General features: G+C 34.6%; 1 protein-coding gene across 1 annotated transcript in view; it reads right to left on the bottom strand.

Moving 5' to 3' along the window:
• The window catches only part of LOC106672155 (transmembrane and TPR repeat-containing protein 2-like), a 91,316-nt gene that overhangs the window by 22,805 nt on the left and 43,052 nt on the right, over window positions 1–25,459 (bottom strand). The window contains exons 4-6 of the mRNA XM_024225733.1: window positions 22,437–22,681; window positions 12,912–13,052; window positions 7,572–7,656 (exon numbers count right to left, since the gene is read on the bottom strand). Of these exons, the coding sequence (XP_024081501.1) occupies window positions 7,572–7,656; window positions 12,912–13,052; window positions 22,437–22,681 (471 nt within the window). The remainder of the gene's footprint in view (window positions 1–7,571; window positions 7,657–12,911; window positions 13,053–22,436; window positions 22,682–25,459) is intronic.

Below are 25,459 nucleotides of genomic sequence, written 5' to 3' on the forward strand. Positions count from 1 at the left end.
ATTTTCAAATGTCGTGTAATCAGGATTCGATTCTCAGCGACATATGACGCCACGGGGCACTGTTAGTGAAGTTCTTTTACTTATTAAATATTAATCTATTTATGTTTTAGAGGTCAATTGACCAAGTTACTTCTTTCAATTAATTATTATTTCTATGTAAGGTCTTGGTTGAGATAAAAAGTCTGTGTCATGAGCGGGATTCGAACCCACGACCTTCGGCTAAATACGCCGCTACTCTACCACTTGAGCTTTCGTGACTTCGATCCTCTCAGCACCAACTCTCCATCTCACCCTACAAACGTTCTAATTTTCCCTCTTTTTGCCTTTTTCAAATGTCGTGTAATCAGGATTCGATTCTCAGCGACATATGACGCCACGGGGCGCTGTTAGTGATGTTCTTTTACTTATTAAATATTAATCCATTTACGTTTTAGTGGTCAATTCACCAAGTTACTTCTTTCAATTAATTACTTTTTCTGTGTAAGGTCTTCGTTGAGGTAAAAGGCCGACAGTATGGGTTCGAATCCCGCTCGTGACACTGACTTTTTATTTCAACCAAGACCTTATACAAAAATAATTAATTGAAAGATTAAACTGTTTCTATTCATTTTAGTCTCTTTACCAATGCAGTTGCTTACTGTGCAAAGGACTAGTGCATCACGCCAGAGATCAAAATAAAATTAATCTGAGGAATTATAATTTTAAGAGTGTTATAAACTTGCATTTGGTTTTGACTGATCTATTTTTTAATTAACCCAATTTCGTAAACTTCCCTTATTTAAAAGAGTACCCAGCCTGTTCAATTTGTAGCGGTTGTTTATTGGTATATTTTTTTAAATCTTCAACAATAACAACATTTGTCATATTTTTTATTTTTGTTATTTGGTCGTGATAAACAGAAAGTATTACATGACATAAATTTGTTACAATCTCGTAGAACTTTTTTCTTTGTAACGTTATCCCTGGTAATCTCTGCTGTAGTCTGGTTGTTATCACTCAGATCTAACATTGAAGATGACGAGAACCCAAATCCGCAAGAATCACAGACCAAAATGTTATGAACCTACAAAAATACGTGTTCAAAATAATAATTTTGTAAATCTTATTTAAACTAACAAAACGCCATTTGTCACTAGCTGTTGATGATTATTGGCACACAAAAACAAATGTTCTGTGGCATAAATATGTTTCCATTTCGAACAAGTTTATCCTTTTTCAAGTTATACGCGGAAATCTCTAAGCACGGTAGTATGGCCATTGACGATATTTTTTTCCTACTCAGATTCACCACTGAAGATGGCAAGAACCTAATACAGCGAATATTGGCAAACCAATATAATCAAAAAACAGCATATACCAGTTCACTTCCCAGTAAGCTAGAGTAAATCGCACAATATATATAAAATAATACGAAGAAAACACCATTTATTCTACCCAGCGTTGATAAACACTTGTAGTAACTGCCTAATAAAAATTAGAAATATACATTTAGAAATCGTGGGATGCAGTCTGGTGTGATGTAGGTTTCAGAAAAACATTTTCTTTATCGTGCCAACGTTTCGATCTTTAGTTATTCAGATATCGTGAGATGCGGTCGGGTNCAATTAATTAAGGTTTTTAGTTGAGATGAAAAAAAGGTTAATGGCACGAGAGGGATTCGAACCCACGACCTTCGGCTAGATACGCCGCTGCTCTACCACTTGAGCTATCGTGACCTCGATCCGCTCGGACACCAACTTCCCATCTCAACCCCACCTTATGAGTTTTCCCTCCTTTTGCCATTTTTCAAATGTCGTGTAATTGGATTGGATTCTCGACGACAAATGAAATGGCCACGGAGAGCATTAGTGAAGTACTTCCAAAAAGGAGGGAAAATTCAAAAGGTGCGGTTGAGATGGGAAGTTGGTGTCCGAGTGGATCGAGGCCACGATAGCTCAAGTGGTAGAGCAGCGGCGTATCCAAGCCGAAAAAGTATTTCTACTCACTCAAAGTGTTTGTCTTCTGTGGAATTGTGCCATTCTTGCGTGTCGTGTCGAGAGTGCCAGTGAGATTTTGCTGTTTTGTGTTTATATACGTTGGGTGTTGAAGGGGTGGGGAAGTCGACTTTGTTTGAATATAAAATATATTTTGCATTGTATAAATTCACTTTTCCTTATCCTAAATGTAATTGTTAAATGTAAACATTGTTTGTAAATCCCGGGCCCTGAAGTTGATCTCAATAAAAGATCGAAACGTTGGCACGATAAAGAAAATGTTTTTCTGAAACCTCCATCACACCCGACCGCATCTCACGATATCTGAATAACTACCGATTAACGGTCACTAATCTCTACACGTTTCGATCTTTATTGAGATCATCTTCAGGGCCTGGGATTTAAAAACATTGTTTACATAAATTCACTAATTTTGTGGTCCGCTTGACCAATTATTATATTACAATTAATTAAGGTTTTTAGTTGAGATGAAAAAAAGGTTAATGGCACGAGAGGGATTCGAACCCACGACCTTCGGCTAGATACGCCGCTGCTCTACCACTTGAGCTATCGTGACCTCGATCCGCTCGGACACCAACTTCCCATCTCAACCCCACCTTATGAGTTTTCCCTCCTTTTGCCATTTTTCAAATGTCGTGTAATTGGATTGGATTCTCGACGACAAATGAAATGGCCACGGAGAGCATTAGTGAAGTACTTCCAAAAAGGAGGGAAAATTCAAAAGGTGCGGTTGAGATGGGAAGTTGGTGTCCGAGCGGATCGAGGTCACGATAGCTCAAGTGGTAGAGCAGCGGCGTATCCAAGCCGAAAAAGTATTTCTACTCACTCAAAGTGTTTGTCTTCTGTGGAATTGTGCCATTCTTGCGTGTCGTGTCGAGAGTGCCAGTGAGATTTTGCTGTTTTGTGTTTATATACGTTGGGTGTTGAAGGGGTGGGGAAGTCGGTATAGCAAAGACATTTTTGTATAAGGCGTCGGCTTCTTTGAGGTGAAAAGAGCCGACGAAGGGAAAAAATGGTAATGGTTCGGCCAGATTATCCTTTCAGGATAATATAGAAAGGGATAAATAGGAAAAGGAAACTAATCACCACACATTAAAAATATAGTTTATTATTAAATTATTTACTAGGCCGGTATAAAAAAAGTTGGTTCAACTTAAGCAGTTCTCGGTACAAACTCTGGAAGAATATATTAAATTGGTTAGATACAATTTCGAATTAGATACACTAAACAGCAAAACCGAAATTTTTTTACCGGAACATATTTTCAGTAATTATAACTTTTTATTAGTAAAATAAACTTGGCATTGCGTTTTGACCAGCTTATTTTTAATTAATCCAATTTCGTAAAGTAAACTTTTCCGGTTGTAAAAATGTACACGGGCTGTTGAATTTTGTTTTGCTTGTTTTACCGGGTTGTTTTGTAAATGGGAATCGGGCGATGGTCACGTATTCGCGCGTGTTGACAAGCTTTCTGCCTACGTGGCTGCGAAAACCTCTCCGACCCGAATCTAATAAATCACCAGACAAATTAATTTTCCCCCTTTCGACCGCCCGATTTTCGTCGTGTTTCGAATCAAATGGAAAACTCTCAAATCGTAATTAAAATCGCGGAAAAGGTAATTTCGTCGATTACGTCCCATTTCTATTTGTTCCCCCCTTTAAATCCTTCCTTTGAAATCAACTTCGCACAGGGGTAAACACGATTGTTTTCTTCTCAAACGCTATAATCTTGCTTATTACTCTTTAGAACAAGTTCTCCAATTTGGAAATAAGATAGCCAAACAATCCTTCCTTTTATTAGAATGGAGTTATTTTGTATGTGTGATTATCAAAGAGAGCGATTGTTCATTGTACGCCCCCTTTTCCTTTATTTGATTTTAAATGAACGCTCGAATAATTGATCAAAACAAATTTCCCTTGTTTTGTTTCGACGCTATTAAACAACTAATGACATTATTAGCGATTAAATACAATAACAATTTATTAATTAAGTTTTCTGTATAATACAAAAAATAGTTAAAATATTTGAAGACTTTTTTTTTAAAGGCACAAATCCTAATGCATCATAGAGTCATAGAAAGTTACTGTTTTTATGTTTTGTGTTATGTTTATGACCGTTAATTAATAATTATTTGGAGATCGTGGGATGCGGTCTGGTGTGTTGAAAATGTTTAGTAAAACATTTTCTTAATCCTAACGTTTCGATCTTTATTGAGATCATCTTCAGGGCCTGGGATTTATAAACATTCTTTAAATCAATCCATATTCTTCATTATTGACCGTATTAATTATACCAATTAAATATTCTTTCTATATAAATTTTTTGGTTGAGATGGAAAATTATTGTTGAATTCGAACCCACGACCGCTATAACTATTTGCGCTATCGTTACTTCTATGAAGACGTGAATGATCGAACTCACGATAGCCCAAGTGGTAAGAGCAGCGGCGTATTGTGCCGAAAGTCGTAGGTTCCAATCCCGCTCGTGACATGATTTTTCATCTCAATCAAAAACATAGCCAAAAAGAATAATTAATTGGACTTGTTTAAATTATACAAATGAATTTATACAATGATGTACATAATGTAGAAATTTTATGTATAATCAAAGTATTTGTACTCACCCAAACGGTGCGTTTTCCGTGTAGATGTGCACTGTTGTGTATCGTGTTGAAAGTTTTAGTAGGATATTAATGTTTTTTGTTTATGTATGTTTGATTTTGAAGTCGTGCGGAAGGAAGTAGGGATAGAAATTCATTTTTCTACGAGGAGTCGGCAGTTTTGTGGTGAAAGGGACCGACAATGAAAAAAAGGGTGATGGTTTGCCGTTCGGGCCTTGTTAGCCTAAGGATAAGGGAAAGGAGAGATAAATTTAGATTTAGACCATGTAGAATTGTTGGATATGTGGAGTATAATGATTGTTTTATATCTATTATATTTCGTGGTCTGATTGACCAAATAACTTCTTTCAATTAATTAATCTTTATGTAAGGTATTGGTTGTAACAAAAAAATTGCAAAAAGGAGGAAAAATTTCGAAAGGTAGGTCGAGATAGGAAGTTGATGTCCGATTGGATCGAAGTCACAATAGCTCAAGCGGCAGAGCAGCGCCGTATTTAACCGAAGGTCGTGGGTTCGAATCCCGCTCGTAACACTAACTTTTTCGTTTCAACCAATACCTTACATAACGATTAATTAATTGAAAGACTTGTGTCATATGTTGTATTATAGGATATGTTGTGTTTATGCTTGTTATTGATACTGAATTTGATCATCGTAGCTGCGGCTGAGTTTACATGTCTGTTCTATAATTGAACAGCTGTGTTTATCTCTGTTCTATGTTTAATATTTTTGGATTGTTGAAATCGAAATTGTGTTGGTGTTGAAAGTGGTGGGTAGACCGTGCTGTAGGATTTTGTTTGAGTTTTTGCAATCACAGCTCTTATCTAAATATTGGGATGTAATTCCAGTGTAAGTTATCGGACAATTTATACCATTGATTTTGTTAATTACATCAAACTTATTTGTTACTGTTGTAGGATCTTTAATTTTGAAAAAAGGGCGTGAATAGTTTGAAAGCTATTTTATAAATATCATAAGAAATAAAAAGAGTTTAATTTGTGGTGTTTAACCAAGATTCATAACTGTCGAACAATGTATTTTATATTTTGTTAATAAATTACTTACATTTTTTGTTGCTAGTTGAGGATGTAAGGCTTTCCTATTCGGAAAAATGATTTTAAAATAAAAATCATTCAGCAATTTTTATTTACTTAAAACTGTGCTTAGGGGGACAAAATTCCCTTGATTTTAGGCTCTTTGGATGAACTACCGTTGGTTACCTTAAAGATCGAGATCTTACTTCTGACTACCAAAATACCGGAGCGGGTGATGATGATGTCTTTGGTTCATTGGTCCTATCTTCAATAAACTACCTTTTTTTAAAGTATATTTCAATAAAATCTAAAGACAATTTATAACTAAAAGTAAAATGGAATTAATATGCATTCAATTAAATCTAATATGATAATTCAACGAAATTAAACTGAATTTCAACTCCATAGTGCAAATGACTACAATTTTTATCACAACGGATTATCCCAAGGGTGGAATATTGTCGCTATCTCGCTATAACCGTTTTACCTGCCGACAAAATTAACCGTTGATGGAAAACACTGTATAATTTAATTATTTTTTTATTGCCTTGTGCGTGCTTGAATATAACAAATAAAACCTTGCTCGTTTAACGGAATTACACATCAGACAAAACCTTGGTTTTAGAAAGATTTTTTTTATCATTAAAAAGATTTATGAATCCCTTTTGTAACCATTAATTTAAGACTGAGCGTAGTAATGCTGGGTACGGAGATTTTAGATTTGAAGTGTTATTTATTCCTACATGAAAGCAAACTAGATTAAATTAAAAAGAAACCCTAGTATTAAAAAAAGGCGCAGAAAACACATGAGCAATATATTTTGTCAACTCGTCAAAAAATGTAACCTGTTACATAGTGTAAAAAAATATGATAGTTATCTTTATATAAGTATCAAGTTAAAATATTTTTATACTGTAGTTCGTTTATTTTTTTATGTCAGTAGTTGTGGTGAGATTGGCAAAATGATGAAATGACAACGATTATCTCGGCCTTACAATTCTTGCAGATTTTATATTTTTATTTATCGTCTGTCTATTATTTACCTCATCGATGACACCTCCTTTCACCTTCTTAACAATTTTTAAAATGTTAATGATTTTTACAATTCGTATAATAAATAAAATTGCATTTGATAATACGTTTTAAGCAGATTGGTCTTGGTAAATATAGAGCACTGTGGGTAATATTGGTCTTGATTTTTCTAATAAAACAAAAACCCATTTGAAGTCTATGCTTTCTTTTTCATATAGTGATTTTTGAAAAGGGGGACGCAATGTTAAGGCTCAATATAACCTCTGTAATTCGATTATCCATCGACACCATACCAAAATTGTCTAAATTTATTTGACCTCTCAATTCTATATTTTTTTAGATTTGTGAATAATAACATTCTTTATCCCTAACATCATGGATTTTAACGTATTTCTATAGAAAATAAAAATTTTATTCAATTATTCAGTATTTTTTTATATGGTTCTATATCGGGTCCACGAAGAGTCAAACGACCCTTTTTGGATTAATTTTCTCGTTCTACCAATAAAAAACAGTACTACAGGTTAACAGTAAACTCGAGCTTACTCATCGCTGTTCGTGATAGTTTAATACGGACCATCTCACAACAAGTCGATAGTGCAACAATTTAGTTAGGGTCTGAACCAACCCGCTGGTGCTATTTTACGCCATGTCATTCCGATGAAAATGAAAGCTGCTTTAGTACGCAGTTAAACAACACGGGGGGTGGATTACATAAGGGAAACAAACATTTCATTTTCTCCTTCCCCAAAAGCCATATACACCTCGGAATAATTCCCTTGAGGTGGTGTGTAAAATAAAAATTATAAGGAAACATTTATTTTTTAACATTTAATTGTAATGGAGGGATTTATGGTTTGAATAATTATTTTTTGCTTTTATTTACTTACCGAAGTGAACGTAGACTGTGGGGTCTGAAGGAGCGAGCTTCTTGGCTTTGATAAACCACTGTTCAGCTTCAGATATCCTCGTTTTCTGTAAAACAAATGACAATTTTTTTAAATGTAGTTTATTTCATTTTATGTCTTATCAAAAACAATCTGAGGGACGAGATTTCTTTTAGTTCAGATAATTTGGATCCACTCCTCTAGTCTACTTTGGTGAACTAAATGTTAAACACTTCACCGACACCAAGAAAAATCGCACATTTATTTTTTGTTAAACGTACGAAGACAATTTCCATTAAAAACCAAGGAATAACTGATTTCCGTAATTTGAGATTTGTAAAAACTTTTTTCTTTTTGTACTACATTCTTGGTTTATTTGATTTGTTAATGAGGACTTTAAAATGTTGTGTAAATATAAAAATATACTCTTTCGTTCATTTATTAAAACAAACAGTTAATAAAATGTTCACATCAATCTAAACTCAACAAAGTACGAAGTTACCTGATGGACTTGTTCAGAGTGACTTCTTATGAACCATGGTACAATTCTAGTATCTACGGTTTTCGTTTAAATCTACTCGTACCTCGTGCACTTTTCATTTTTAGGAAAATCCCCCTCCAAAAAAAAAAAAAAAAATTACGGTAAAACTTGACAAATTTCGTAACAACTCGTTCATTTAAGAGGTTTAGTGGCGATATACCCTTTGTATATCATTTTATTTAATTACATAGAACCAAATTTAGGAATTTTATGCTATGAAAAAAAAATGGTGTGAAAAAGAGGAAATAAGGCTGATATAATAACTCTTAACATTTCTCGTGGGTAAAATTTGTTTTGTAAAGAGATAAGCTTGATAATCTGTTTAATGGGATTGGCGATGTAACAAATTCTGTTATTCAGTGTATCTATGCATTTGCAAGGTAAAAAACCTCTTCTTAAATCCATTATATTTAGTGGTCTATTGACCAAATTACTTTTTTCAATTAATTAATTTTTTTATCTAAGGTTTTGGTTGAAATGTTATGTTTCGACATGTTAATTTACTTGAAACTTTTTTTTAGTCGAGTCGACTCTCATGGGGTCCGTGGTTTCATGCGATGTATTACTAAATCTAGTTTAAAAATTCTATTGGACATGGCAGTTTACATATCATTGTCCGGTTTAAAAATTATTATTATTGTATCTTTCAATAAATCAATCTTTTTATGTAAGATTTTGGTTGAAATGAAAAAAGCTAGCCTCACGAGCGGGATTCGAACCCACGACCTCCGGCTTGATACGCCGCTGCTCTAACCACTTAAGTTATCGTGTCTTCGAACCAATCGGACACCAACTCCCCATCTCAACCTTTCAACCTCTTCTTAAAGTTCATTATCAGGCCCTTTCGCAATGTACACCCCCGCCCAAACCTCTCCCTAGAAACGGCTCAAAGAAAGGGGATTGTGAAGGACATGTTTATACAGCGTGAGAAATGGAAATGCAATGTCTCTTGAGGAAAATAATTGCAGTTTAAAGAAATTAACTGCTTCATTGGGCAATTTATGCTCAAATTGGTTTCCGTCTGTTGGTACAGTTTTCATCGTTTCCGTCTGTTTCTCGTGGTCACTCGAAAACTGTTCGTTGGAGATTTTCATGCTGCAGACAGAATTCGTTGGCGTAAAACTCCCACATAAGGCACCTCCGTACGGTAAACCGGGGGTTACATCCGTAGATCGGTAGGCATTACCTTCCGATCCCACGTGGGGATAGTTGCGTTCAAGTAATGCTGAACAGCCCAATTAAAATGAAGTGAAACACCATCATGTTGAAAAATGATGAGCTCTCACTGTTAAATGATCGACCTCCAGCAAGCTAACGTTTGTAAAAAATTTAAGTAGACAGATTCTCTTAGTGTTTTTGGGAAATCCATGTAGAGAATGATTAATAAATTGCCAAAAAGTGGATGTCTTGTAATTGCTTTATCCTAAATTCAATTAAAGAGATAGATACATAGATGCATTAAAAAATGATGAAGTTAAGAAAGAATCCTGCCGTTTAAAATATTTGAGAATTTTTTTATCTGGGCTCAAAGCTATCGTGGAATGAACATGTTTTCCAAGTTAGTATGTATTAGGAAAATAAAGCGTGCATTAGAATTGAAAGCATTGGTAGTTCTATTGTTCTCACATCTCACTTCTTAAAATAATTTCTAACAACTTAGACGTGATTAGCTTTTGAGAATATTCCAGAATTTCAAATCCCCTGAACATTGTATATCCCTGTTCGAAAATTTTAAATAATGACTGTGTTGCAGACATCTTTCTATACATATGTCCTAAAATGAGAATAAAATTGTTCAGCCTAGAAAAAAGCTGTTCATGTCCACAATTATGCCTTAGGGGGGGGGGTCTTGAGAGCTGCCATATTGGTTGTTCGGCGGTTCCTTTTCACTCTTCTGTAACTCAGAAAGGTAGAGCCGGAAAGGTACGGTTCTACTTTCCGTTTGCACTAAATCGATTTTAGATTCTAAAAAGTAATTTCCACTAAAATCGATCGAAATATGAAGTAATTATTACCTTTGAATAATGGACCACCAGCTACTACGATTTTTCTCAGTTTCCTTCCTCTTTTTGAAAAATATTTTAAAGCAATTGACCCTATAGAAAAGAGCGTTGCTGCAATTTGGCTTAGATTTTTTCTTATTTCAAACGGCTTTAATAAATGTACGCATGTAAATGTAAAAAATATTTATTTTAGGTCGATTATTTTTTTAGGCGAATATTTCATTTCCCCCCCCCCATTAAAAGTCCTCATCTCTAGTTATAGTGTACAAAGTGGGGTTTGAAAATTTTAAGTCAATTCGAATGGTAGATTAAGTCGAAAAAATAGGGATGGGATAATTGTCTAAAGGTGTTAAATTATGTCGCGTAATCTGCCACGCTGGGGTTGCAAGAGTACGGGCGATCCTGCAACTGCCGGAAAATCTCCTTTAGGATAATGGGTTACCAATGCAGGTTTAAAACACTTTTTGAAAAAAAAAAAAAAATCGCCTATCTAAAACAATCAGTTTGGCTCTGTTCGCCCTCTACTTTAGAAAATAAAATGGATGAGTGCTCGATATTTATATTTACTAGGAGGCAATATGTTAATAAAATTGGTTTATAAAATTTATTAAAACGAATCGTTAAAAAAAGGAAAATCAGTTAAATAATGGAAACCCATGTCGCTCAATTTCAGTTTGAGGAGGAGCAGGACGGTAAGTAAAGGTGAGGAAGGATAAACTGCTAAAAAATTGAAAGTTTCACACTTTGCCCCTTTTCATTTTCCCGAGTCGTCTTTTACATTGTAAACACATTTTACGGTTCAACACATAAATTGGTTAGGAAAATGGAGGGCAATAAACTTCTTATACTTACGGCAAACAACTCAAACCGAAGTTTGAATATTCATGGCTTCTAATAAAGTAAAAAGCAACTTAGCCAAACGGGATTTTGTTTATATTCCAAGTGGGCACCAATAAACTACATTGGTTTATAACGGGCCGCTCCCGAGCCGACTAGGCTGACGAAGATTGTACAAACTTGTCTTGGCGATTTACAGCCAGGAGACTATTTCCGAGCAACACTAAATCACATTAACTTCATTGACTTTAATTAATAATGCTTTATCTAAGGTGTTTGTTGAATTGAAAAAGCTAGTGCCCCGAGCAGGATACGCCACTGCTCTAACAGACTTGTGGGGCTCAAGCGATTAGAAGTACAGCGGAGTATTGAGCCGAAGGACGTGGGTTCGAATCCGCTCGTGGCATTAGTTTTTCATCTCAACCAAAACCTTAGGTGAAAAATATAATTAATTAAAATAGTTAATACAGTCGATGTTGAATACTAAATGCATATATGGACTAACATTTGTACATTTTATTGAATCGAATTTGTTCGGAACATAACGAACCATTGAACAGTTTACATAAGGAACGATTTCCCGAGAAAATAATTATAATAGAGTAAGTAATTAAACTGTAAGTGCACTTGAAGCATTTGCCTTTTAAAAACGTATTAAATGTGTTAAATTAAATGTAGTAAAAAATTTATCATATTTTTTAAACAAAAATATGAATCTTCTGAAGCTTCTGAAATACCTGACAAATCAGGCAGAAATGACTGATTCTGATTGAAGTTTATTAACCCAAAAAGGAATTGTTTAATTCAAATTCGGTTGTTTTTGGCCATATGATGCTTATAAATTTGTTGTAAAATTCAAATTTTCTTATATATATTGCTTATGGCCAACAAGTAATTTATCAGCATGTTTTACCATCCTGACTTAAAGAAAAATTTCGGATTTTTAATATTTAAATATTCAGCTATTGGCTTATTTTTGGTGGTCATGTCAGTGAAAAAATTATGTTTAATTCTGACCGAGAAAACCTTTGTTTAAAAGTGAAAAAAATTGATAACTGAGAATATAATATTCTTCTTGCTATTATTTTCCGTACTTTACTTATTTTTCAATCTAATTATTCATTCTATACATGTATGTATATAAAGTGAATTTTTGTCTAATAACTTTTTTCAAACTAAGGTGAAAGTTTCAGAAAATAGAGTAGGTAAATTTATATAGGGAACAAATGTCAATTTCTACAGATGAAATAAAATAAAAGTAAAACCAATAAATAAATACCCTACAAAAATGTCATACAAATTGGTGGACGAAAAATTACTATGAGAGAAAAACCGAATCGTATAATTACTTTTTACGCAATAAACTTCAGAAAAATGAAGTAAAATGGTCGGAGAAATTTACTGCGAAAATTTGTTGAAATATGTTCAAGAATATAAAAAAAAAGACAAACCTTTCTCGCATATAAATTAAATGATCCAAAAGAAAACTGAACAAACCTCATTTATTGTGTAAAACAAAACTATTACAGAAATTTGTCAAATTGAATTTTATTGTTCAATATGAGTGTGACTTGATAGTTTCTATTTTTGCTTGTATTTTTTTTTTTTGGTCATCAATGTTACTTTATTTTTTTAAGCAGCAAAATGCAAAATAATAAAGAGTAGACGAGAGTGTTAAATTATTCTATTTTATGATTATTCATGGTGAGACCTGCGGTAGTCGAGTGGTTGGGCGTCCGAATCGAATTTGCCACGATGTCGGTTCTGGGTTCGAATATCGACAGAGCCCGGTGAATTATATTCGTAATTGGCCCGTCGGATTCACCAGGTGCCTTTTCCTTCGTCTTACTTATTTTATTATTATTTGTGTAATTTTAAAAATAAAAGTATAATAATTAAAGTTGTTATATAATACATAAGTGAAGTCGAAGTTGTTGAATTACTACAAGAGGTATAACTTACGTTTTTTGACAGCAACTTGCCGTAAGTGAGGTGAGCTGGGACGTGATCCGGCTTTGCCACCAAGGCAGCTTTGAACCACCTTTCGGCTTCCTCGTGTTTCTCCAGCCGAGTCAGCGCCTCACCCAAGAGATTGTAAAGAACCTGTGAAAAAAGAAGAGAGATGTATTGTATATCGTTTTTTTCTAGTTGGTGAGAAGTAAGAATTCCCGTATAACGTGTATTGTTTAGAAAGTAAAAATTTAATTTTGTCTGGAGGAGAAATTTGTTTTCCATTTACTTTTTTTATTCCTTTTGCCGCCTTGTCTGTCGTTTTTAAGTGCAGCTTAGGTTGTCTTGTTTAATACTTTAGAAAGAGGAATAGGCCTTTACAAAGTCTTCTTCGGGATTCTGGCCGTGCCTGTCGGATTTGTATTTGCCAAAGAATATTGGATAGAATTTACACCCTTCTTGACACGAATAATCCCCCTTTCATTTATAATAATGCACGAACTTCACGAGGTCAAGAAAAAAGATCTTTTGTTTTAGTGATTTATATTTTATGTAAAGTATGGTTGAGTTGAAAAATTAGTGTCGCGAGCGGGTCTCGAACTCCGGGGCGCTTCTACTACTTGAGCTAGCTTAAAATTAATCCAATCGTTACGATAATTCAACCGGCAGAAGCTTTGGGATCCGGAGGTCGTTGTTTCGTTCCCGTTCGTGAGACTAATTTTTTAACTCAAATCAATTAAAATAACTTCTTTGGTAAATAGGACCAACTATAACAAATATAGATTTTGTTTGATCGGTCCTATAAGAAATTTCTCTATACTGAATGAGCTCGCCGGAAAGGTTGAGTAGGATGCCAAATTCGGAAGAATTTAATTATGACGTACGAGTTATTGATTGAAGTGTTGAACTTTTATTGAAAAATGATTCCATTATGCCATAATTTGATTAAAATAGAAGTTTTTTGGTTGGGTTTCGCTGTCCAGGCCATATAAAATAATGAAATGGAAACTGTCCAAGGGAAACTGGCAGTAAACGGAGAAATATTAAAAATGATTTAGCACCCTAACATCGCATCTAGATAGCGATAATTGGAAACGTCCGAGAATTGGAGAATTACGATGCAATAATGACTCGGTTGAGTAGAATAATCGCTTGAAGTAATTGGAGCTCTGAAGAGGAAAAACAGTAGAAGCATTAAAGTATAATAATTAAAACGCGGTAATGCGTTTGGCCTAGCGTTTGAGTGGTGGTTAAAGGCCAATAAAATAAAAAAAAATAAAAGGGTAGGGGAAATCCGTTTTCAGGTTTGGCGTTGGAAGTTTCTTGTGCCAGAAATGGTAAGATTTATTTTTCAAAGGCGGGCAAAGGCGACGGTCATTATTTTATGTTTATGAGTTAAGGGTGGCCGTAACTCTTGGAAAGGTTTCGCCGACTACAGCCGCGGGTCATTTCACATTCAAAATACACCTGGAAAAATTTATCTTCTCAGCTTTAAAACCAAAGAATTAATTTTCTTTTATCGTTTTTTATTTTCGTTTATTGTATTTAAAATGAAATGCTATAACTAACGTAACTGACATTACACAACTAATGCAGTTTTATTAACTGCACTGCTCATTAAAAAAACCGACTACCTGGTTTTTGCACGAAAAACTGGCCCACTTTGAAAATGCATAATTCTTAGCCTTTTAAATCGCAAACCTGCGCTAGAACTCGTTTTAAAAAAAATTACAATGAACATTATTCGGAAATCGTTAAATGCGGTCTGGTGTGATGTAGGTTTCAGAAAAACATTTTCTTTATCGTGCCAACGTTTCGATCTTTATTGAGACCACATTCAGGGCCTGGGATTTACAAACATTATTTAAATTATACAAATACATGTAGGATGTGGAAAAAAGTGAATTTATACAATGCAAAAATTTTTTTCCATTGTATAAATTCACTTTTTTCCACATCCTACATGTATTTGTTAAATTTCAACAATGTTTGTAAATCCCAGGGCCTGAATGTGATCTCAATAAAGATAGAAACATTCAATTAATTAAGGTTCTTTAAATTGAGATAAAAAAGTCAGTGTCACGAGCGGGATTCGAACCCACGACCTTCGGCTTGATACGCCGCTACTATACCACTTGAGCTATCGTGACCTCGATCCCCTCAGGCACTAACTTCCCATCTCAACCCCACCTTTTTTTAATTTTCCCTCCTTTTTTCCATTTTTCAAAATTCAATCCCAAATCTCAATGTCTCAATGAATTGTAAACAGTAACGCTTTCGCAATTTTTGTTTCTATAACTTTTGTTCCGAGGACTTTTTCAATAATGTGACCAGGGTAGCGACAATTCTTATCTTTTTCGTACTTTGACCTTTTGGGATGCGGAATGTTTCTGCTGTCGATAACCACTTGTTTAACTTTTGTTTCCCATATGTTGTCGCGATTTGGCGTCGAATAACGTATTGAACAAACAGGTATTGATAGTAAAATTGGGGGGATGGAGGGGAGAGAGAGAGAGAGAGAGAGAGAGAGAGAGAGAGAGAGAGAGAGAGAGTGAGTGAGAGAGAGGGGAGGGATGGATAGATGGATGATTTACGTTAAGTCGCGATAAATATCTCTTAGAATTAATTAGAAAATACATATCCCTGAACACGTAAAAAACCACATTTAACCCAAAAATAACGAATATCTCGAAAACGGTTGAAAAATCGGGTAAAGTGGAAGTTGACCAATTGAAAGCTTATTAAAATTTCCTATCGATTCCTAAAGGATGCCGCTCCAGGACGTTTTCCTGGCTCCACAGCTCAATTTGAAGTTTTCGTAAAACGTGCAAAAATTAACATCTTCCAGAATTTTTGATTTGAATGATGAATGACGGAAGCTTGAAAAACATTTTAAACAGCCATCTTATTCAGCGTAAAATTTTCAAAAAGCAACCTAGCGCAGCTATGTGGCCTGAAAAGTTGAGAAAATTGCATTTTGTGCAAAAACAGGTGGTTTGTTTTTTGATGGGCAGTATATTTCTAAAACATAGTTCTCTTCAGCATAAATAAATAATTTTTAAATTACACATTTTGTTGATTATTTTATGAAATTATACCATAAAATTTCGCTTTTATAGGCTTTAAGTTGAAATATGGCTGAAAATCATAAACACCCTGACCAGTGGTGCAGTACCGAGGACTGAATAATCGCATCTAACTATTCGACCGTATTTTTGAAGTTTATGCTTGGACAATTCCATTATTCCATTTTAGCTACATATAGCGGTTACAATTCATAAAACAGCAGATTAATAATAATTACAATGTGGAAGTTTAGGGGCCGATAAACAGCTGACGTCATCGCCGGCCCTTCTCTTGTCTTCACTTCTCATCCTAGTCCTTCACGCGTATGTTTCAACCTGCTGTCCTTTGAGCATCTAGATTTGTAACTGACTCATTTCTTTTACATAACAAATAATAAATAGAATATACAGAATATATACAAAATATATGCCATTCTATACAAATAAGGAAGTCTGGTAACTATTCACCCCCTCCAGAATAGTCATGAGCAGGATATACACAATAGAACCAAAAAATTATAGGATTGTTAAGTATTATGCTTTTATTATGACTGTAAGTGATGTTAGTATTCTTTTTTTATATTTGAAATTTGTTTTAAGCGCGATTAATTTTAACGTATTTTTCTATAATGATTTTGCTTCAGTAGTTCGCATTGCAAGTGGTCTTCTCGTCGGCCACAGTGTTTCTGATGCGCATAACATTTTGTAAATACATTTATGTTTTTCTGTTTATTTATAGGTGACTACTTGGGGTACAACGAAGAGGCTAGCGGTTTAATATATTGATTTAATATACATACGGAGTATACATGCAGAGCCAATAACTGGAGTGGGATGCTCAAATAGCTGCAGATTAAAAAACAATGTCGCGTGCAAGAATTGCAAAGAGATGACCTTAAAAAAATACACTAGACAAATTTAACGATCACGAAGCCTTAAAAAACGTTATCCTATTATTTTATTAACAATAATATTAATTTTTTTTCCCGAGAAAACATACAGTCAACTTTTTTGTTTTATGGATCTATGTGTTTTATTACGGGTAATTAAAAGAAAGATGTTTGGTGGCGCTGGTCACCCAGAGGTACGACGGTTGTAATGGAAGTGGTGTGTTTCTTCATACGTATTTTAATATTTTATTACTATTTGCAATATCTAATTAATGCATGAAATCTGAGGATGCATAGATGTATACAACTATTTATTTACATTGAGAGGAAAGTATAATCAATATTATTCTCCAACTTCACTTTACTAATGAAACTTCACTACCTACTCAACAGAAAGGAGGTCGCGGGGGCCATTTCCTCTTGAGACGCCTTATGAAATTGTACGGATGGGTTCAATTGGACAAGGCTTTGACAAGACTAATTGGGTGATGGGAGAGTTTATTGTGAAACTTGGTAAAATTTTGGAAATTATATTTTGGATAAAAAGGATTTTAAGGTCATTATGGAGGGTAGTATTGAAGTGATCTGTGAAATTTAGATTGAATTATCCCCTCTGTTTTTCTTAAAAAAACAACAACTGAACATACAAATAAAAACAAATAAGTTTTTTAGTACAAAGTCTACATTAACACATTTCAATCATTGGATGCTATACACGAAATAAAAAACAACTTTTATTCAGTTTCCAGAATTAGTTCTCGCATTTTTGAATTAATTAGTGATTGAAATTGAATGATTCTTAATTTTTGGGCATAATAAGAAGGAGTTATATTTGAACTCTGCGGCACAGCCAATATATGCGCGAAGCAAAAAAAAAAAAAAAAAAAAAAATTGAACAACATTTTAGAATAATCGGATTGGAGACGTTGGATTTGTAAAGTTTAGCCGTTCTCGAAAGTTTTATTTTATATGTCTAAATCGGCTTTAGTAACGTTTTGTATGCTGTAAATGTGTGTTGGTATACTATGCCGTAGCGTCTGTTTAGTGCTTGCGTTTTAGTCGTGTATGCCGATTCCGAGTTAAGCTTGATTGTAAGTAGAACCGACGATAACCAAAGCTGTCGAATTTGGGGATAGGAATATAGTTGCAGTAGATTGTGAGAGGAGATTTGTTTCGGAGTGTAAATGTGTCTGGACGCACTTACTTTTTTTTATCTTCATTTTTCATTTCATATACCAGTTTATACATGTGATATGTCTTTACTGATATTCCGAACACAGATGTGGGCAAAAGTTGCAAGGATAGTTGTAGTGGGAACATCTGCAGTGTAAAAATTATAGAGGATTGGTACGAGCACACTTCCTTGCGGTACTCCCACAGCCAGAGAAAAGTATTTGGAGTAATACAATTCTTATCGAATCCAAAATAATCTGTTAACTTACAAAATATGTAAAAATTTTAGTTTACACATACCGCTCACCAAAATTAAAATTTTTATTTAATTTTATATCGTGAATCTTTTTTTACTGAGTTAAATGAAGATACGTAGAAAAATATTAACTGGTGTGATCATGTAGAATTATCAGAATGGCAATGGAAATGGTTTGTTTAATCCTAGAAAAACCTCTTAAATTTGAACTAAGACAACCGAAATGATTGGACTACTTATAATTAACAATTAATGAATCAAAAATAAATAATAAAATTATATACTATATTTAGAAGAAGGATGTATTTTTATATATTGTAAGACAATAGCAAGAATATAAGTTTCCATGATTCACCCTTCCCTAAATCCATCAAACCATACCACTTTCCGAATTACTATTAAACTAGAAAAACTAAATGTGTATTAGTTATATTAATTATTTTATGCCAACCAAGATCGGTGTCCCACAAGGGAGCATTCTTGATCCCATCCTATGCACCATTTATACTGCTGACCTGCCGATAAATCGCAAAATCTTCCTTACAGCTTACGCGGACGGTACTGCATTTCTATGCTCAATCTTTGCAATCTTCTAACACCAATCCGACCCAAGCCACCTCCAATATCCAGGGACATCTTGAGCTCATTGATGAATGGTGCAGAACGTAGAAGTTGAAACTGAACAAGGACAAATGTAGCCAAATTACGGTGTTAAACTGCCTTGCCCACGTCTGTACGTTAACAGTAAGGAACTAGAAATGAATTCCTTAACGTGGAACGATTAACGTGGAATTCTCACACAAGACAACAACTAAATACATGCGTAACGTATCTATGGTGTACCATCAAGCCATCTAACTTCTAAAGGATACAAGCATTCCAATCAAAAGTCCTCACAAGAATTCTCCTAACTACTTACAAGGTATCCAACCTCCCTGTCACAATGACCTGAACATTCCATTCATCAAAGAATTGAATTGTTCTCGCATCCTCAAGTTTCACACCAATCTTACCATCCTAACCCTACTGCTTAAGCGCTTTCCATTACCTCCCATCCCAAGAACCCTCCATGTCGCCTCAAAACTCTACACGTTCTAAATCTGATGATTAATTGAATGCCAGTCAATGGATTCTCATAACACGCGTGCTCCCGGTCAGTACTGGCCGGAGTGTTAATGTCGTGTCCGGGACTTTATAGAATAACGAACAATTTGTAATCTGCATAATTCAGGATACAAATAATTATTATATAAAAAATATTTTGACGTTTAAATATTATCATTTATTACATGTTTAAAGTTTGTAATGCTTCGAGGGAAATGACCAGCCTATGGTCAAGTTGTTATTTTTAATGTTTTTGCTCGGGTCAAGTATATTTTTCTGCCTTAGCACGTTCGCAAGAGAAGAAAAACAGCCGGACGTCATGAAATTGGATGGAAGGAAAATACCATCCCTCTCATAAATAATTTAAAGAAGTATAAACAAGTCAAGAAAAACTACTAAAACCAAATACTGCGAAATGATAAATGTTAGAAAAATATGTTTACGAACAGTACCGAACAAAAACTCGAAAACTTACTAGCTTATTTCAACAGTTTTAAAATTAATATATAAAATTTTGTTTATGTATAAAAATCTTACAGTACACTTCAAAAATAACTAGGATAAACTATAGTTATTTAATTTTCAAAATGTTTTGTCGTTCGTGAATACTTAACAATTTATTTGCCTAGAAACTTATTATTAGAAGTGTGTATTGTTTAACTAACATGAAACCGGTCTGCCAATCGCACCTTTTTATTACTAGCTACGTTATTTTGAAAACCATCTATCAGTTTGGGTACCATTCTATAACATTTTTAAAATCTTGGAGAGAGATGTTTGAAGAAAATTTTTTGATGAGTAAATGATCCTTAGTTCTATTGGTTCAGTTGGTAGGCACTTGATGACGAAGAAATTCATTGTCGCGTATGTTTTTAAACCAAAAACAATAATAAATCCAAAAGTGCTAACTCCAAGAGTTTTATTGCATCGCTATTCTCGAAAAGTTAAAAGTCATGGCACATGCGATTTTATTGGCGATTTTTCTGCTATTGTGTTACCATTCTTCCATGACAACGCGATTTTACAAAAGATTAAAAATAATCTCAGTCCTGGGGTAGATGTGACAAAATTATATTAACGCCCTTTGAAATATGACCGAGATAAAATGTAAACCAGGGGGCAAATAGTTGTTAAGGAATTTCCGCCATAAATCTCAAAGGGGCTTCGATCCCATGGGACGCCTATCAGCAGCCGCTGGAGTCTTTCGGATAACGTTCGGCACCGGGAATTAATATCGCTCGGATGGGCGGACCCTCGTCCTTTAAAACACACCGCCAACAGCCCTCTAACGGCAAATGTTCAGATATAAGCCTCGGCTGGAGTTAATCCTGGAAATCTCCGTCCTGGAGAATGCAGCCACCCTCGAAGAGTTTGTCGTGCATGTCTACGTTTCAGATTAGCCTAAGCCGATTCTTCCCGTAAGCTCATTACACTTAAGCCTATTACCGAGGGCAATATGCACATATGATATTTCATATCAATTTGACTTTGAACACGTTTGATGGTTTTAATTAGCGCTGATGCGCATTGAACGAGTCAAAATTTTCAATGTCCTGTTAGTTTTACGGGTTATCGTTTAAAATAGTGACTTTTTAACTGTCTTACACCATTCCCTGATATGCGCTGCATAATAATGTTAAAAAGTAAGTTCATTTGTTCATCTTGTAAAAATAGAGAGTAAGCGTATTTAAAAATGTGTGGGTTTTAGTGACCGTCAGTCAAAGGTTAGTTGGAGATCGTGAGATGAGGCCTGGCGTGACGTAGGTTTTAGAAAAACATTTTCTTTATCATGCCAACGTTTCGAACTTTATTGAGATCATCTTCAGGACCTGGGATTTATAAACATGGTTTAAATTTTACAAATGCATGTAGGATGTGAAAAAAAATGAATTTATACAATGCTAGAAAATTTTAGATTTGATTGAATCTAAAATTTCCTAGCATTGTATAAATTCATTTTTTTTAATATAAAATTTTCTGGCATTGTATAATTTTTTAATCTAAAATTTTCTAGCATTCTATAAATTCATTTTTTTAATCTAAAATTTTCTAGCATTGCAACAATTTTTTTTTTTTAATCTAAAATTTTCTCGCAATGTATAATTTTTTTAATCTAAAAGTTTCTAGCATTCTATAAATTCATTTTTATCACATCCTACATGTATTTTGTAAAATTTAAACAATGTTTATAAATCCCTGGCCCTGAAGATGATCTCAAATAAAGATCGAAACGTTGGCATGATAAAGAAAATGTTTTTCTAAAACTGTCCAAATAATCGTGTTTGAAATTTTTTTTATTACCAAATATATACATCATGTAATGTGATACAATTTTTATCGTTTGCAAATATCCTGAGGGGACCATTGTTGCTCTTCCAGTTTTAGGAAACTTAGGTTTATAAACTTTGCATAAAGAGCGCTTTACTGGGTAGTAGGAACGGATAATGTTGGATATGGATCGGACTAATGTGATGTGAGGATAGTTTTTCATAGAACGTGGAAAATTTGGTGGGGATTAATTTATTTACAAATGGTATTTTGAGTTGGTTGTAGAGGGTACTGGTGACGAAGTAGGGAGCGTTGACAATGATTCTGAGGGCTTTAATCGTATTAAACCAACGAAAAGGAAAAATATCCCGGGTTAGAGATAAGAGAAAAGTTAAACGCTATTCCCCAGTACAAAAAATAGAACAAAGCATACGGCGTATATCCTCTAAACTGAGTACATTAGAGAAAACAAAATGGTGATTAAGCCCAAAAGTCCTATCACGGTTCATAAAAGGGAGGATCTGCTCAAAGCTATGTATCGAACGGTGACGTGGGCGAGAAAAATAAAAAGCAGTACCAGAATATGTTGCATTTTAAATTTTAAAACCGGTGAAATAAATAATATCTTTAACACAGACACCTGTTGATAGGATGTGTTGAAGAAAAAACTTTTCATCAAAGGAATTGTACTTTTTTTCTGTTTTAGCTGGTAATGATATCAGGAATCAGAATTGTGAAAATCTTTCGGTTTGTTGTTTTACGGGTGTTTGTTTTAGCGTACCTGCGGTTGATAATCGGCTGGTCGGATCTGTACGGCGTGGGTGTACGCCTGAACGGCTTTCGTGTACTCTCCTCTGTCGGCGTAGATCCGGCCGAGGTGGACCAGAGCGGAGACCCTCGTCGAGTGGTGTGTCCGGGGGTCTTTCACTCCGGATCCGTCGAGCTGGGAACACCGGACCAGAACCGCCTCGGCTTCCTCGTTCCGGCCTCTCGAAGCCAAAAGCGTGCCCAGATTCAGATGAGCAACTGAAAAATGCCAGAAATTGATTTGTTATGAATGATTAATCGTGTCAGTAGTCTAAAAAATACAGAGCGTTTATGATAATATTGGCATGGCTACAGTTGTACAGTATGTATAATTTTATGAAATGTAAGATATTTTTCTGTTCGTGTATGTAAATATGTTATTCAGTATGACGTCCTCGTTCGGTTTATGCATTCGTAAAGTGACTGTTGGGTATCAAGAGAATTCCCCACTGATTGATTTCCCATTCATGCTTCCAGTGAACACAATTTTGTTCTCTTCCCAAACCCACTCGTGCGGGCGCGCTCGTCATCCTCAACCGGTTCCAATTTTACCGAACTGCTGCAAACCAACAAGTGCATTGGAGTATTCACGATTTTTGTCCTCGTTTTGAACAAAATAATTACTACAAAGCGTATAATAAATAAAAATCTAGTACGGTATGTGGGTCCTTATAAGTATGCCAATTTAATCTTTAAAATATATTTCGAGATTAACAATTTTTCATTAATTTGGTGCGTGAGAAATATACGTATGCGATTCGTATCAAAAGTTTAGATTGGTTTCAAATTTCTTGAATAATAGGTCACGATTTACTCGAATATACACTTTTCATAATTTAAATATCCATGTTTTACTCTGTAAATAATGCAACCAATTTTGTAACAGAAAAATCGAGAAGGGAGTGCCAAAGAAAAGTCTTTTTGACAGCTCCATTTTGCTGTCATGTTCAACGGATTCAGAAAAACAAAATATTTATTATACCTAAGATAATATTTAAACGTTATTAGATTTAGAACTAAATTAATTTGGAATCTATTGTATTGCTTGAATAAAAAATTCAATCTGTTGCTAAGTACTGATGCTTGTCAATGTTAATCCTCTGAAAGTATTTCCGGACATTTTAGTTTTATCTCTCTATCATTTCGAAAACTTCTTTTTAAATAATGTTGAGATTAACTGAAAGATCATACGTATTATAAATAAAAACTAACTTATCAAGTAATTTCCAAATAAAATATAATTTAAAATAGGTATTTGGTATTGAATGAAATATATGTAAAAAAATGTGTACAGTGTCCTTTTTAGATGGTCCGGCTAAATTGCTCTTGAACCAATGATGCTATAATACATATATATATATATTTCATTTTAGTTATTATTTTCATTCTAGTTCCAAATTATTACCTTTTTTTGGAGAAGTGGTAAAGTGTACCTCAGGCCCAGTGTAACTTTAAAATTTCAAACATGGCCCTATACAACCTGACACTTAATTTTTACCGATTTTTTTGTAACTCGTGACACTGACTTTTTTCTCAACCAATACCTTACATAAAGATTAATTGATTGTAAAACATTATTACAAATAACAAAACAATAACCAAATATTGTAGTTTTCCAGTTGGACTAAACTTCTAGAAACTTTCGAGCAAATATTTAAACACTAATGCCCAAAATTTTGTAAAATAGTGAGAAAGAAAAGAGAGTGACTGACATTGTGGGGTAGAAAGAGAACGCGGGAGGTAGATATATAAATAGATATATAGATAGGGATATATAGAGACAGTGAGAGAGTTAGAGAGAGATAGATAGATAGATAGATAGATAGATAGATAGATAGATAGATAGATAGATAGATAGAGAGAGAGAGAAAAAGAGAAAGAGAGAGAGAGAGAGAGAGTGAGAGAGAGTTAGGTACGACAAAATGGAAGTGTCACGAAAAGGGAGCAATCGAAGTTATTTAAGAACAAAAAAGAGAAAGGGAGAAGTTCATAACGTCAGAGATAGAAAGATAATTAATAACGTAATTAGTTGTAACTGTTTTCATCGTGTTATCGCCTTCACAGATGGACGCGCGTTTCGATCTCACCCGCATCTTACAAGACATAAAAGCAAAAAGGTTCAGTCGAAAACAAAATATTTTACAGCGTGGCCCGTGATAGTTTAGCTAGGGGATGATAAGGGGTGATGCGGGGTGTAAATAGTGGCACCGGTATATTTGGAGGTCAGGGCTCAATAACTCCTCCCTGCCGAACACAGGCGTAAACAGCACCGCCTTATCACAAATAACCTTCATCCCCCGGCAGAATCGCACCATTTGTTTGTGCTCAACCGTCTGAGGTGAAAACGGAAATGTTGGCCGTATAAAGTAATACCACTCCCAACCCTTTCACGTACGTTTACTCGGGCCGTTTTAGCACACAGTGGAACCCAAGGGGGCTGAAGATAACATTCCCGCTTCTCTGAACTGATTCAAAATTAAGCCCTTTATAACAAACATTTTATTTTATAAAATGTAAATTCTGGCTTTTATAATTTTTTCAGCGCGTTTATTTTACTATTAAATTTTTAATTATTTTCATAAGTAGTAATGTAGTAGTTACTTATGGTCAAAAGGGCGAAACCTTACAATTAAATAATGAAAACCGTAATTCCATTAAGGATCTTTTAGCGATTGACCAGCCTTTATTGTGTAATAGTCTCGTGGATTAGGATTGTAGTCATAAAACAACGCCAAACTTTCCACGATACATTTCGTCGTTTTCAAGATCTTTAGAAAACAATCTTAATTAATTTTACATTTATATAAACACTTGNCCCCCCCTCGCGTACTCCCTAGATAGAGAAGGCGACTCTATCTCTCTGAGTGTAGAGGCTCCTCTAGCGTCGAAACTTTCGGGAACGCCCCGACAGCGGTTTTAGTTTAGAGTGGGATTGCTACCCACCCCCTAGATGAGCACTGTCTACGGTAAAAAGTCTCTTATCGAGCTCTGCCTACA

Source organism: Cimex lectularius, unplaced genomic scaffold, assembly GCF_000648675.2.
Source record: "Cimex lectularius strain Harlan isolate CLEC.00 unplaced genomic scaffold, Clec_2.1 scaffold90, whole genome shotgun sequence".
NCBI lineage: Eukaryota > Metazoa > Arthropoda > Insecta > Hemiptera > Cimicidae > Cimex > Cimex lectularius.